A 15116-nucleotide genomic window follows, 5' to 3' on the forward strand; every position below is an offset into this window, starting at 1 on the left:
TGACAGACAAATCTGTGCTTCTAAAGTTAGCCTATAGTTTTTTTTTAATGGATAATATCTTAATATAATATTATCAGAGCTTTGCAGACAAAATTATTATTTTTTAGACAGGTTAATTAATAGATTATAGCCTAATAAATGTAATTATTAATTTATAATTTAGCTACGCTATAATCATACATAACCAATAATCCTGTCATATAAAGTTTATGACATTTAAAAAAAAAAATTGATAAAAATGGGACAAATAATTACATGATAATATAGTCATAATTTAAGTAAATTAATTAAAAAAAATACATTTTTGAAATTCAAAAAAGTGATTACTGGTTCAGAATGACTGCTTAAAGGGACAGTTCACCCAAAAATGAAAATTCTATCATCATTTACTCACCCCCAAGTTGTTCCAAACATGTATACATTTCTTTATGTTGAACACATAGGAAGATTACTATGGAAGTCAATGGTGCCCCCAAAGAAGCCTGGTTACAAACATTCTTCTAAATATCTTCTTTTGTGTTCAGCAGAACAAAGAAACTCATACAGGTCTGGAACATCATGAGGGCGAGTAAATGATGACAGAATTTTCATTTTGGGTGAAATATCCCTTTAAAGTGCACTAAATAGGCTACTAAAAAGTTCTTTAGAAAGAAATAAAATAATCAAATGGAAAATAATATAAAATGTGTTCTGTTGCAAGTTCACATACTTGATCTCATGTTTTCTTATGGTTTATTATTGAGCTGTAAAGTTGTCAATGTAGAAATAATCATTTCATGACGTGTTTTTTTTTTGGGGGGGGGGGGGGGGGTCATGAATGGGTGTCCCTTATTTTGCCACACCAAAGGTGGCAACCCTAACTGTCGACTTTCATCACAATTTCAATGCTGATCCAACATACTTTAAACATTGAAATGTCAATCTCAACCAAAATGACGGTTTGGATCAAAACTAAACATTGTATCAATGTTACCATGCTGTCTGGGAATACAGTGTTGACAGAACCAGGCTAATATGGTCATACTTCCTGGTTCTAAGAACTGGAGCTGCTGTTTTTTGGGCCAGCTGGAGTTTGTTTATTAAGTGTGCAGGGCAACCACCCAGTAAAACATTACAATAATCTAGCCTTGAGTTCATGAACGCATTAAGTAACTGTTCCGCATTTGGCATTGAGAGCATATGTTGTCATTTAGATATAGTTTTAAGATGGAAGAATGTGATTTTACAGATGCTTGAAATATTGGCTTTCAAATGAAAGATTGGTATCAAAGAGCACACCCAGGTTCCTCACTGACGACGAGGAATTGACAGAGCAGCCATCAAGTGTTAGACAATCTAGGTTAGCTACTACGTGTGGAGGTTTTTTGTCCAGTAATTAGAAACTCTGTTTTTTCAGAATTAAGTAGGAAATTAGTTTTTTTAATATCAGCTATGCATTCCGTTAATTTTGTGAATTTGTAAGTTTCGTCAGGCGTGAAGAAATAGAGCTGAGTTAATTTCATCAGCATAAAAGTGAAAACTAACACCATGCTTCCTAAAGATATCTCCCAAGGGTAGCATGTACAGGGTGAAAAGCAACAGTCCTAGTACTGAGCCTTGAGGTACTCCATACTGAACTTGTGATCGGTATTACATTTCTTCATTTACAGCTACAACGGTCAGATATGATATAAAAACCGTGCTAATGCCAACATAATTTTCGAGTCTATTCAAAAGAATGTTATGGTCGATAGTATCAAATGCAGCGCTAAGATCCAGTAACACTAATAGAGAGATACAACCACAATCAGATGATTAGCGCAAATCATTTGTAACTCTAATGAGAGCAGTCTCAGTAGGGTCTAAATCCTGACTGGAAATCCTCACAGATACAATTTCTTTCTAAAAAGGAACATAGTTGTGAGGATACTGCCTTCTAGTATTTTTGACAGAAAGGGTAGATTTGAGATAGCCCTGTAATTGACCAATTCTCTAGGATCAAGTTTTTTTAATAAGAGGTTTAATAATAGCCAGCTTTAAAGTTTCGGTAGGCCTACATATCCTAATGACAAAGATGAATTAATGATTTTAAGAAGAGGATCTATGACTTGGAAGCATCTCCTTCAGTAGTCAGTCCAAGGCCTAGATGATTTAACAAGTTTAGACAATTCTTCCTCTCCACGAATGGAATTCTTCCTCAGGGACACTACAATGCACTGTCTGATGCGATACTGTAGATGGTTGCATAGTCATAATTTTCTCCCTAATATTATCAATCTTGCAAGTAAAGAAGTTCATACAGTTCTGACACCTTTTTTTTTTATTTTTTTTTATTCAGAAATTTGGGCTACAGTAGCTTTTCTGTGTGATCAGAAAGACGGCCTTTACTCCCCACATGCATCAGGTACTTCTAACCACTGCATACCAGGGTCCGGGTCCGGGAACACCCCCCAAAACTTACCGTTTTGGAGATGCTCTGACCTCATAATGCATAACATTGCATTATCATCTTTCTCCAGCAGGTGGAGCCAAGCATTGAACTGAAGTGATTCTCCACATCGAGTCTGATGAGACACTGGGCGGGTCTACAAACGGACGCTGAGGATGCTTTGAGCATCCATCATCAACAATCTTGACTTTATTTAAAATATAACAGCAGCACATCGTTTTATTTAATAAGTATCGCTTTAGTTGGCTTTCACAGGAATTTATCCGAGGGTGGCAAAGGGACAGTGGAAATAATCGTCTTTGTCTGAAAAAAAAAAACCTGATCGATTGCCAGTGTAATTTACATCAACAAACCGGCTAATTTTGTCAAATTTTTCCTCGAAGATCAAGTCATTCTTACAGCTTCATCTTGTTGTTTAATGGTTTTTAAACAAGATCGAAGGGCCTTTTCTAACGGTGGATTCATAAAGGCTTTGTGCCCTATCTGACGTCATTTGCGTTTATTATTTTGTCTGACATCAGCTGGATACTGTAAACAGTCGATGTCAATGAATTAAACGCATGAAACGATTTGCTAGGTAATGAGTTAACCTCGACGTGATCATTTCTTTGTCACAGCTAAAAGACAAAGAAACAGCAGAACTGTTCAGAAAAACAGCTGGTAACGTTAGATGTTTTTGTCCCTCGCCGTGTACATCAGCAAGATTTGCCGTTATTTCTCCATGTTCAGCTCCGAAAGACTCACGGTTCCTGAATATGTCAGTAGTCGGCTACACAACCGGAGGACGAGCTCCGACCCCAGGGCTGTGTCTCCTGGGATCAGCAACGACGTTCAGACCGCGCTGGAGGTCTCTCTCCCTGCGTTGCGCTCCGCCATCAAAACGCTGAAGTCTTCCAAAGACACTGGAGACATGGAAGAGACTCGCCGAGCCATTGCTGAGACTTTCCAGCTGGTTGAGGAGGCCTGGGTCCTGCCCACAGTGGGCCGACAGGTAGCAGAGGACATCTGCAACAGGATCCGGCTGGATGGGGGCATGGAGCTGCTCTTGCAGCTGCTGCAGACACCTGCTGTAGAAATCACCTACGAGTCTGCCAAGCTGCTTGAGCAGATACTGGTCTCAGACAACAGGTAAGGAACATGTTGTTCAAATGGGCCCTGAAAAGTATTTGGACAACAAGTCACAGTTGAACCCAGGCATCTAACAAAGAGCGTTAATTAGTTTTTGGTTCCCATTTCCCAGAACGTCCTTTTTAAGGATTGTTTTTGATTAGCCAGGAAAGTTTTCTTAACGGTTTGTAGAAAGTTATTATAACGTTACTTTAACGTTGCTTTAATATTATTTTAACGTTATACTATGTCCCCTAATGTTATTCTAACGTTCCCCTAACTTTAGAATAACATTCCCCTAACCTCTTTACTCCAATATCATTACCCCGCTGTACATCAGCAATCATCCACCACACCAGCAACACAGTATAGTAAAAGTGGATGTATGGACGCCCATAATTAGTATAATTAGTAGGCTACTATACAAACCATATCTTGTTTTTATTTATTGTATAATAAAAATAACCCAAGCACATCAACCATCATATGGAATATTAAATAAGATAAGATTTGTTCGTTAATATGTAATATTTACTATAGGCTGTTTCACGGGGTACCCAGATTTTACATTCCTTCAGCACCAAATAACAGTACACAAATTATAGTTTTTAAAATATGAACTTTATTCACAGACATTAAAAGATTAATAAACAATCACTTGACGGTACAGTTTAAGTGTATCAGTAGGCTACATTTATTTCTTACCACCGAATTGTACAGTTTAGCAGGACATGCTTATTTTTGTCTGTAAACAAAAACTAGATTAGCATAATTTTCTCTTCATTAAGGGTGTCAGATCTATTCAAAATCATATTTACTCTCACATCTATATTAATTATAAGTAATTATATCATTTTCACATTTCTGGGTTTCTCAGAAGTGGAAGTCGTCATAGTTGGGTAAACTTCTATAGTGATGAATGATATGCATTAAATATATTTTTTTTGTGTTCGAATTTGCTCAAATAGCAAAAACTCCACAATAGTGTTTTCACAACTTTCAAAAAGAGGAAAAAATAGAGTGAGATTGATAATGGCAGTAAGAAGAGAGAAAGATGCTAATTTTACCGTCACTCCCACAGCCACTGTATTAGAAACACCCTCACAGCAGCAAAACTAGTTTTTTGTCATTTGATGCAAAGGTAAATGTACATACATAAAAAATAAAAAAATGATAATAAAAAAAACGTTGCAGGATTCACGATGCTGACTACCATTAAAACACATCATATTAACTAATAGGGAACATTATGTATAAATTATTTTTAGGTTATTTAAAAATAACCTCCCTGCAACATTCTGAGAACATTATTTTATGGTTGTTCACAGCAGGCAGTCCATATATAGGAAGCTGGAAGGCCTGCACAAATTTGGTCTTACACTTTTAGAGTAAATTTACTTTTCTGCATCCTAACTCAAAATTTTTGTTTACACAATTTGTCAATGTGCATGTTTTTGTGACAAAAAATATAACAATAACTGCATTTTTAGATTCAATAATTAATAACATCAATAATTATTATTGATTTCTGTCCTATAAAAGTAAAGCTTTTCATCTCTGGATGGAGCTGAGATGTTCAAACTGCTTGGAAAACAGATGCCAAGCTTGTGTTGCTTTTGTCATAGTTACACCAAAACTGCAGGTTTCTAAACCTGGCAGAAGTTCTGGAACACTTTTGTTCTGGAACACTTTCTGAACACGTTTTATTACTTTTGTTGCCTTTTTTTTTTAGCTTAAGGCCACTTCATACATAGTCAAATATAAATACAAAAAGGTCTTGTGTCATTTATTTGTAGGTGCCACTTGGTTGGCTATTATGTAATGATTAAATCTAATATTAGTATAGTATACACAGAAGGCTTTTGCATCAGAATTCTTTTAAATGCTCGTTTTTGTACTTCTCTGCAGGGATTATGTGGCACGTATGGGCCTTGGGGTCATACTGAACCTGACCCGTGAGCAGGAGGATGCCCAGCTGGCACGAAGTGTGTCGGGCATCCTTGAGCACATGTTTAAACACACAGAGGAGACATCGGCGAAGCTGATCACTAACGGAGCACTGGACACCCTCCTGTACTGGTGCCGTGGAACAGACCCAACTGTACTTCGGCACTGCGCCGTGGCCCTGGCAAACTGCGCCATGTATGGCGGGCACCGCTGCCAGCGTCTGATGATTGAAAAACAGGCGGCTGAATGGCTGTTCCCTCTGGCGTTCTCCAAAGAGGATGAGCTGATCCGGTTCCATGCCTGTCTGGCCGTGGCTGTGCTGGCGGCTAACAGGGAGATAGAGAATGAAGTGGTAAAGTCTGGTACTCTGGAGCTGGTGGAGCCCTTCATCGCCTCGTTAGACCCTGATGAGTTTGCACGCAACCTTTTGGACAGCGCAGACAGCATGCAGGGCCGCACGGCTGCAGACCTGCAGCACTTGCTGCCCCTGCTGGACGGCACACGTCTAGAGGGGAAATGCATCGCCGCATTCTACCTGTGCGTGGAGACTAGTATCAAGTCCCGTCAACGTAATACCAAGGTCAGACAGGCACTATTTTCGCTTCTCTAGGCCTTTCCCAACTAACAAAACTAACGTTCCCATTAACTTAATTTATTTCGGAATGTTCTCAGAGCGTTCAAAACATCCAGTTTAAAAAAAAATTCTTGGTTATGTGAATGTTAGAGAAAACATTAAGGAAATATGTTATCTATTTTATCATTTTGCAAGTACTGTGGTAACGTTACTTTTGAATGTTCTCTAAACCATCTGAAAAAGTAGTACAAAGAAACCGTTTAAATAACATTAGACTAATGTCCAACTAAAATATATATATTAAAAAAAAGTTCCATGAATGAAGTATAAATTACATTTTGTGCTAATAATGTTATTAAATGTAACATACATTTTTAACAAACTTTTTTATTAATGTTACTGGAGGAACATTTGTTCATTACTTTGTCAGAATGTTCTGAGAACGTTCCGTTATCTGCCATGTGTGAGACCATGTGTCTTGGTTTATAATATAATTCATTAATCTCTCCCCTCTCTTTCTTTTTATTTAATTAATGCAGATATATAGTACTAAGACATGAATATAAGTAATATATCAAATAATATATTCATAGATTTAATTGTAAAATCCTGGATCTTTCTACTCGCAGAGGAGCTGTTGGGTCTGATAAAAAAAAAAAAAAATTAATAAAAAATATTATATAATATAATAACCTAACATATAATAATAACTAAGACACAAGTACACATAATATATCAAATAAAATATTCATACATTTAATGAATATTAAGTATTGTCTTTCTATCCAGATATTTCAGGAGATTGGGGCTGTTCAGAGTCTAAAGAGGATCGTCATGTACTCTAGTAATGCCACCGTCTGCTCATTGGCTAAGCGTGCCTTAAGAATGATGAGTGAGGACGTCCCGAAGCGTATCCTGTCATCTGTACCTAACTGGAAGAGCGGAGAGGTGCAGACCTGGCTGCAGCAGATTGGCTTCAGTGCATTCAGTGAACGGTTTCAGGTTTGTACACAGCTTCCATTTCCTGTTTAACTGACCAAGATAAAGGTGAAGGATATGATGATATCGTGCCGATGTTTCATGTTTGCTGTGGATTTAATGACAGTTTTTTGCACCATATCTCTCAGGAACTGCAGGTGGATGGGGATCTGCTGCTCAATATGACAGAACAGGATCTGATCCAGGATCTGGGCATGACATCTGGACTCACTCGGAAGAGGCTAGTGCTACTTCATTCTTGGAAATTCTTAAGTATTCATTTATAGAAATGTTATGTATGCACAATCATAATTTCAATCCTAAATAAAGTGGGGTCCAAGAGTCTGAGATTTAATTATTTTTTTATTATTATTGGTGGTTTAAAAATGTAAACCTGAAAACAAACCTGGATGTTTTAGGATTTTGAGAAAATAAAAATAAAATAAAATAATTTTAAAACAAATGTTTAAAAGTCTTATACACTGCCCGGCCAAAAAACAAGTCGCTGTTTGGATTTAAATTGGCAAATGCTTAAGAGTCAATGATTGGATCATTATTGCAGTGATTTTTTTATGTTTCTAGCATGTTATATGTTTGGCAATACAAGATCTGAACCAAAAATTGATGCACCTCTTGATTGAAATAACTAGCCTGGCTCCGCCCTCCTACATACTTCCGTGCAGTCGGTATATTCTCTGGGTTTCTCCGGTCACATTTTAACCGGTCCAATCAGCGAACAGAGGGAGTGGCTGAGAATGATGACATTGATGTCGTGCTATAATTTGAGATGACATGCCTCACGACCAAACGTTAGCGATTGGTTATGGCAGATCCAGAGTGGCTCTGGGCAGATCCAATAGTTTTAAACTTCAACACAGTTCCCGCCTTCAACAAAGCTAACGCCTGTCAATGGAGAGTGGTCAGACTCTCTGTACACATGTAAATGTACGAGAGTCAGGTAGGGCCAGGCTAGGAAATAACATCACAGCATTTATTTTCATCAAGAGGTGCATTCATTTTTGGTCAAGATCATGTATTGACAATGCAAAAGTCAAGCACTCTGTAAAGTCTACTCCAGCACATCCCAAAGACTTTCAATGAATTTAAGGTCTGGACTCAGTGGTGCCAATTCATGTGTGAAAATGATCCTTCATGCTCCCTCCCAACCATTCTTTCACAGTTTGAGCCTGATGAATCTTGACATTTTCATCCTGGAATTTGGTCTTCCTACATGGGTTGTTTAAGAAATTAAAAACCACACACTCCATCAATTAGGGTTGGAAGAACTGTTGCCAAATATAACATGCTAGAAACACAAAAATCCCTGCAATAATGATCCAATCATAGACTCTTAAGCATTTGCCTATTTAAATCCAAACAGCTACTTTGTTTTTGGCCAGGCAATATTATTAAAATATTAAAAACAACTGTTTTCTATGTGAATATATTTTCAAATGTAATTCATTCCTGGGATAGTAAAGCTGGATTTTCAGTGCTCATTACTCCAGCCTCAGTGTACATTTAAATGAAAAAAGAGGCAAAATAGAAGCATTTTATCATAACCTGTAGCAATTCTCTTCTCTACAGGTTTCTTAGAGATCTGCGTGTACTGAAGACCTACGCCAACTACTCCACATGTGACCCCAATAACCTGGCAGACTGGCTGGCCGATATAGACCCACGATTCCGTCAGTACACCTACGGCTTAATTCAGTCAGGAGTTGATCGGAACAATATTACCCACATTACAGACCAACAGTTGCTATCTGACTGCCATGTTGAGAATGGCATCCATCGTGCCAAGATCCTTTCTACCTCCCGCCGCCCTGCCAAACCCTGCTTAACCGATTCCCAGCCCGTGGGTCCTGATGTGTTCATCAGCTACCGTCGCACTACGGGTTCACAGCTTGCCAGGTCAGATTACAACTGAGATGGTTCTTATCCATCTTATCTTCCGTTCAATTACCAAACTTCCATTGTAATAATCGGTTATATAGATGATTGGATATTTAATTGTGCATGCACATTTATCCTATGTTTTTACATTTTGATTACTTTGCCATCGCATAACTCTTACTTAATTTAGAATTTTAATATCGATTATTTATTGTTTAAAATAAACCCCACTTCTCCTGTTCTTTTCTTTCTCTGCAGCCTGCTGAAGGTTCATCTACAGTTACGTGGTTTCAGCGTCTTCATCGATGTAGAGAAACTGGAAGCCGGCAGGTTCGAAGAGAAGCTGATCACGAGCGTGCAGCGAGCACGAAACTTCATCTTGGTGCTGTCAGCCAATGCGTTGGACAAATGCATGGCCGACGTGGCAATGAAAGACTGGGTTCATAAGGTTAGAGGGAGATATCCTTTAATATCCTATGATTAAGCTTTACTTTTATAAATAAAGTCATTTTTACTCTGATCAAGGTTCAGTTAATTGTACAAATGCTGCACTTCAATTGGAAAACTCACTCCTGAAGGCTTCAGTCATTACAGTCACCATGACCTAAAAATGAAAAGTATCCCATAATTTACTCACCCTCAAGCCATCCTAGGTGTACATGACATTGTTCTTTTAGATGAATACAATCAGTATACATATAAATAAATATCCTAGACCAATATCCAGACCGCCTTCTGTATTCTGACCGCCTTCAACTTACAAAGAAAATGTAACTCCTCTCGCAATTCAAAACGCTTACTCTACATCTGACGTCATAGTTGTGCGAATTACGCTTTTTTTACGGAAGGTGGTCTGGAGAAAGCTGGATGTTTTGCTTTATAAAGTTTTAAATATGGATATTTTTCTTACCCATCGATTCGCTTCAGAAGGGCTTTACAAACATTTTTTTACTATAACTCTAATACATGATTGTATTCGTCTGAAAGAAGAATGTCATATACACCTAAGATGGCTTGGGAGGTGAGTCAATCATGGGGTAATTTTCATTTTTGGTTGAACTATCCCTTTTATATTGTCAGTCTGCCGTGTGAAGCTAAACGTTTTGATCTGTCATCTGCAGGAGATCGTCACCGCTCTGAATGGGAAGAAGAACATCGTTCCTGTCACTGATAACTTTGCATGGCCCGATCCAGCCTCTCTGCCGGAAGACATGAGGACCATTCTCAAATTTAATGGCATTAAGTAAGTCAACACTCTGTCTGACTAAACATGTTGGTGCAATTACATATAATATGTAATGCTGTAGTTTGTGCCTGCTAGGTAACTGCAATTAAAATTATACACCTGGGGCCGTATTCACAAAACATTTTATCTTACCACTAATAGTTCTCCTAAATAGCAGTAAAAATTCTTAGGTAAGAGTTGTCTCTTAAAACCTATTCAAAACGCTGCTGAGACCAACTTTTACTAAGGAATAGAGAGAAGTCTTAAGCTAAGTGTAAGGGCGGGGTTGACCTCGTTGCTATGGATGATGTCAACACGCTTATTAACTATGCACAGTGATTGGCTGATAGGGGACGAGTCTCTGTCAGTGATTTAATCATATAAATATTGTAGAACAAGGTATCATGTTGCCATATTCAAATAAGGATTTTAAAATGTAGGCTGTGTCACTAATTAAACAAGTATATGTTTAGCTCATTTCAGCCTCTTGCATGTCTGCATCTCGACAAATTATTTTTTTATAAGCAAAGTTCGGGAGGAGCACTATCTAATCAGCTCGAGAGAGGGCATTTATACAGTATACACACCTGACTCACCTTGTTACCTCGAAAGTTTTCTGCATCCCACCTCCACCCCAATTCCTCACTCTCAGACGGGGATATCAGGGAGTACTCTGGGTTTTGACTAAATTCCAAGCTCTGAGCCCTCGATCCTCTCAGACTGCATGGCAAATTTACTATTTGCGACTGGTAATCAGACATTATTTTCTTTTTTATTTATTTCTTTTCAAATATTTATTTTTGGCGTTTTTGCCTTTTAATTATGATAGGACAGTGAGAAGACAGGAGGTGAAGTGGAAGAGAGAAAGGGAGACGGGATTGGAAAGGTCCATGAACGTGACTTGAACTTGGCTCACCTGAGCTGCCCACAAATCTATCGGCACCGATGATGGGACATTATTTTCAACTTGACCACAATGTTTTATTCTCCGTCATTCAATGCATACTGCCTTTATGTTATGTCATTAGGATTGTTTGTGATTTGGTTTTAGTGACTTAGGAATCCTCTTAACTACTCCTAACTTTTCACAGATTCAGGAGACGGGTTTAGCGCTAAAATGTTTTGCGAAATTCTTTCAGAGCAAAAAGGTTGGAGTCTTAAAAGTAGGACTGACACGCCCATTATTTTTAAGAGTTTCTCCTACATCAGCAAGTTAGGAGCTACTTTTAGCCTTAAGATGTTTTGTGAATACAGTCCCTGATCCATATCCAATAAAAGCTTTCATTGTAGAGATTTGCACTAATCTAACTGGAAAAATAATTGATGTAAATCTTTCCTCTCAATGTCACAGGTGGTCCCATGAGTATCAGGAAGCCACTATCAGCAAAATTCTGCGCTTTCTCCAGGGATGCCCCAGCCAAGAGCAACCAGATGCTGCAAAAAAAGACAAAAAAGAGCCAGAAACAAAATAATGTTGCATTCCCAATAATGGCCATCAAGTAACCAGAACACACCTGCTTACCCCTCGGAGGCCAGTGTTTCCTTTGGATATATGCATGTAGCTGGTCTAGATAGATTACTGTTGAATTTTCCTAGAGAAAAAATAAATGTAACCTACCCAGGGACACGATAGAACTTTAAAGGTGTGTCGCATTAGGGACATTTAGGCGAATTTCATGGGATTTCATGGGAAAAAAAGGTTTGTCACCTTTCAGTAGTGTAGATATACACTATATTGCCAAAAGTATTGGAACACCCCTCCAAATCATTGAATTCAGGTGTTGCACTCACTTCCATGGCCAAAGGTGTATAAAATCAAGCACCTAGGCATGCAGACTGGGGGGGAGGGGGTATCAAGATGCAAAACAATGATCATCCTAATAAGGTTTTGGCGGAGTCGGAGTGACTGTGTCGCCCGCGCACTTTCGCTTTAGTGGCCAAGAGTGTAAAGTTGAATGACAGGTGACGAGAACCAATCAGATTGGATAAAATAACACGCATCCAATTCTGATTCGCCAGGGACGCAGTGACCTGCGTCCGGAGGAGGATCTTTAAGAACCAATTAGAGACCAGCTTCAGGTCACATGCTGCATGTATATTTTTAGACTCAGCTAGACATCCATTTGTCCGGCGTCCCTCACGCATGAAACCGCATGAAACATATTGAAGAACATATAAAATAGTTAACCCATCAAAGCCAGTTTTTATTAAATGCTGAGGCTCTTACTAACAGCCAGCACATCGTATGAGTAAACTATTTTATTTTTATTTCACTTTTATATCATTTTTGTATACATTTTCTGGAATTTTGATGGGGGCGGCGCCTATTGACCAGCCGCCACTGCGTGATAGGATGCCGGTACTTGTCTGACTGCATTGTGCGAAGTGTAAAGTTTGGTGGAGGGGGGGGGGGGTTATGGTGTGGGGTTGTTTTTCAGGGGTTGGGCTTGGCCCCTTAGTTCCAGTGAAAGGAACTCTTAATGCTTCAGCATACCAAGACATTTTGGACAATTTCATGCTCCCAAAGTTTGGTGTGGAGGAACTTGACTGGCCTGCACAGAGTCCTGCCCTCAACCCCGATAGAACATCTTTGGGATGAATTAGAGCGGAGACTGCGAACCAGGCCTTCTCGTCCAACATCAGTGCCTGACCTCACAAATGCTCTTCTAGAACAATGGTCAAAAATTCCCATAAACACACTCCTAAACCTTGTGGAAAGCCTTCCCAGAACAGTTGAAGCTGTTATAGGGCCAACTCCATATTAAACCCTACAGATTAAGAATGGGATGTCATTAAAGTTTATGTGCATGTAGAGGCAGGCGTCCCAAAACGTTTGGCAATATAGTGCATGATGCACAGCTCACACAAGAGTCACTTTCAAACAAAGCAGTTTTATGTTGGTCAATGTGGCGAAACTTGAGACCCGTTGTTCGATCTGCATAGGGAAATCTTTCGCCCTCACACAAAAAAATGCATGGATTCTTATTGTAATGACTGGAATTCCCCGAACAACAATAAATCTGATCACACCTTAAGGATTAAGTTATTTACAGCTTTATTCCTGTAGACAGCTTTTCTGGCTCTAAATAACATTGAATATTCCTCGATTGCAGTATAGTAATCAAACTAGCTATGTACTGACTATGTTCCCAGAATTGTGTGGGACATTTCTGTAACTCAGGAAGTTGAATCGATTTCTGCATTATCAATCGTATTTATGACATCAGCATAAAGTATAGTCAGTCTCTGTTTATATTATAGATAGATCTTGCATTATAGCATTATCGGTTGAACTATTGATAAAAGCCTTATGAAACGTAAATTTTTTTCTTCTTCTGAATTTATTTTGCAGTAGCTTACTAAGGCTACTAAAAATACTGTAGTTCCAAAAAATAGTTTATTTTCATCTTTACTAATTACAGGTTTGTTACATTAAGTTATTTTATTATGTACCTTGCATCATTCACAAAGCAAATACTTTTTTCACCTCTATATCATAATGGTTGTTAATCACCTCATGCAGTATTAGAAAAAAATCATTTTAGACAGTTACATGACTTGAAATACTGCCATAGAGGCTTTCTTAGAATTTGCAAGAATATTATGCAGCAGATTTGAGTCATTGATACATTTTCAGACACTGTGAAGATGCAACAGGTCGAGGAAAATGCTAATGAACATTTACTAACACCCCTTGACACCTCAAGCTTTATCCTACTAAAACTCCCTACTGTTGCCTTATGATGTTTGTCAGTTTTTCATGTGTTATACAACGTGTAAAATCTGTACAGTGAAATAATGACATTTTCTTTTTGAGAAATAAAGAGCAATAAAACTTGTTTTGGAAAGCATCCCTTTATTCAGCATGTTCACATTTCTGTTTAACAAAACATTGCATGTTGCGCTGTATTCAAATATTCCAGTACAAAACCGCAGAGATAAATGATTTGACACTTTCAGACAAGCACAAAGCATTAGATGTAATTTTCACTTCCTGTTAGTATACTGCAAACTACACAGAAAAAAAAAAACATAATTGTAATCTCCTCTCACATCCACGTCATTTTCAGATGTCTAGAACACAACTAACAATTATTTAGAGTAAGAGAGTGTTTAATGAATTGTCTTTAATAATAAGAGACATTTTAAATAGCCATTTATTATGTTAAGCTTTAAGAATACATTTCCCATAATGCTTAAGGGGAGGCAGTAAAGAAAAGAGAAGCGAGAGACGTGACTGATTCAATGTGTGTGCTGTATCCCTGTATAAATCTGCACAAAACTTCTGTTTTTATTTTAATTTCAAGTCATCAGTGGTTATTATTGCTTGCTAAGAAGAAAAGATAAGATTAAAAAAGATTTAAAAAGTTGATGTTAACATCATTTTCTCTGATACACTAGTGAGACGTGACCAAACAGGTTGTCATTGGTTGAGCTAACGTTGCTGTGTCTAGCTCAGGGGTCGGGAACCTTTTTACCAAGAAGAGCCAAAAAAAAAAAAATGTTTTGATAAATTTTTCAAAAGAGCCACAGCAAAATTTACACCTGTTTATTAGAAATATTTGCACATTTTTATGCATTTTAATGTAATAACAACAGCATTAACATACCACTTGCAATGTTAGTAGTTCTGGTAGTTGTATAGAACACCAGTAGGTGGCAAAAATGCAAACTAACGATTACACAATATATACAAAGCACTATATTTTGTTCACTGATATAGTGCTGATTTCTAACACAAAAAAAGAGAAACGGGCAGCATAAACACGCGATTAACAAGAAGTATTGTACCTTATACTTGCATTAATGAGATTTTTGTTGCTGCATCATTTTGCTGAGTGCTTTGAAGTTGGGGTCGGAATGAAAGGTAATCGTCGTCTTTTTTTTCTTTTTGCCATCTTGCTCTCGTTGATGATTTTTAATTTAGATAGCTGCTTAACTTGATCTAGACATGATGCAGG

At 38.0% G+C, this 15116-nt stretch overlaps 1 protein-coding gene across 1 annotated transcript; it reads left to right on the forward strand.

The window, feature by feature from the left end:
- The first annotated feature begins 2534 nt into the window (after window positions 1–2534).
- sarm1 (sterile alpha and TIR motif containing 1) lies at window positions 2535–13993 on the forward strand. Its single transcript, XM_079823080.1, has 8 exons — window positions 2535–3556; window positions 5444–6062; window positions 6846–7058; window positions 7184–7275; window positions 8622–8948; window positions 9189–9378; window positions 10052–10173; window positions 11507–13993. The coding sequence occupies exons 1-8, from the start codon at window positions 3099–3101 to the stop codon at window positions 11625–11627; spliced, it is 2142 nt and encodes a 713-aa protein (XP_079679206.1). The 5' UTR covers window positions 2535–3098; the 3' UTR covers window positions 11628–13993.
- Window positions 13994–15116: the final 1123 nt, after the last annotated feature.

Source organism: Gobio gobio (genome assembly GCF_949357685.1).
Source record: "Gobio gobio genome assembly, chromosome: 8".
NCBI lineage: Eukaryota > Metazoa > Chordata > Actinopteri > Cypriniformes > Gobionidae > Gobio > Gobio gobio.

Excerpts from the sequence above, each read along its gene's own strand:
- sarm1 (XM_079823080.1), top strand. The coding sequence starts at position 3,099 with ATGTTTTTGTCCCTCGCCGTGTACATCAGCAAGATTTGCCGTTATTTC. Across the intron at positions 6,063-6,845 it reads CCCGTCAACGTAATACCAAG|ATATTTCAGGAGATTGGGGC; the intron begins GTCAGACAGGCA and ends CTTTCTATCCAG. Across the intron at positions 7,276-8,621 it reads TCTGGACTCACTCGGAAGAG|GTTTCTTAGAGATCTGCGTG; the intron begins GCTAGTGCTACT and ends TCTTCTCTACAG.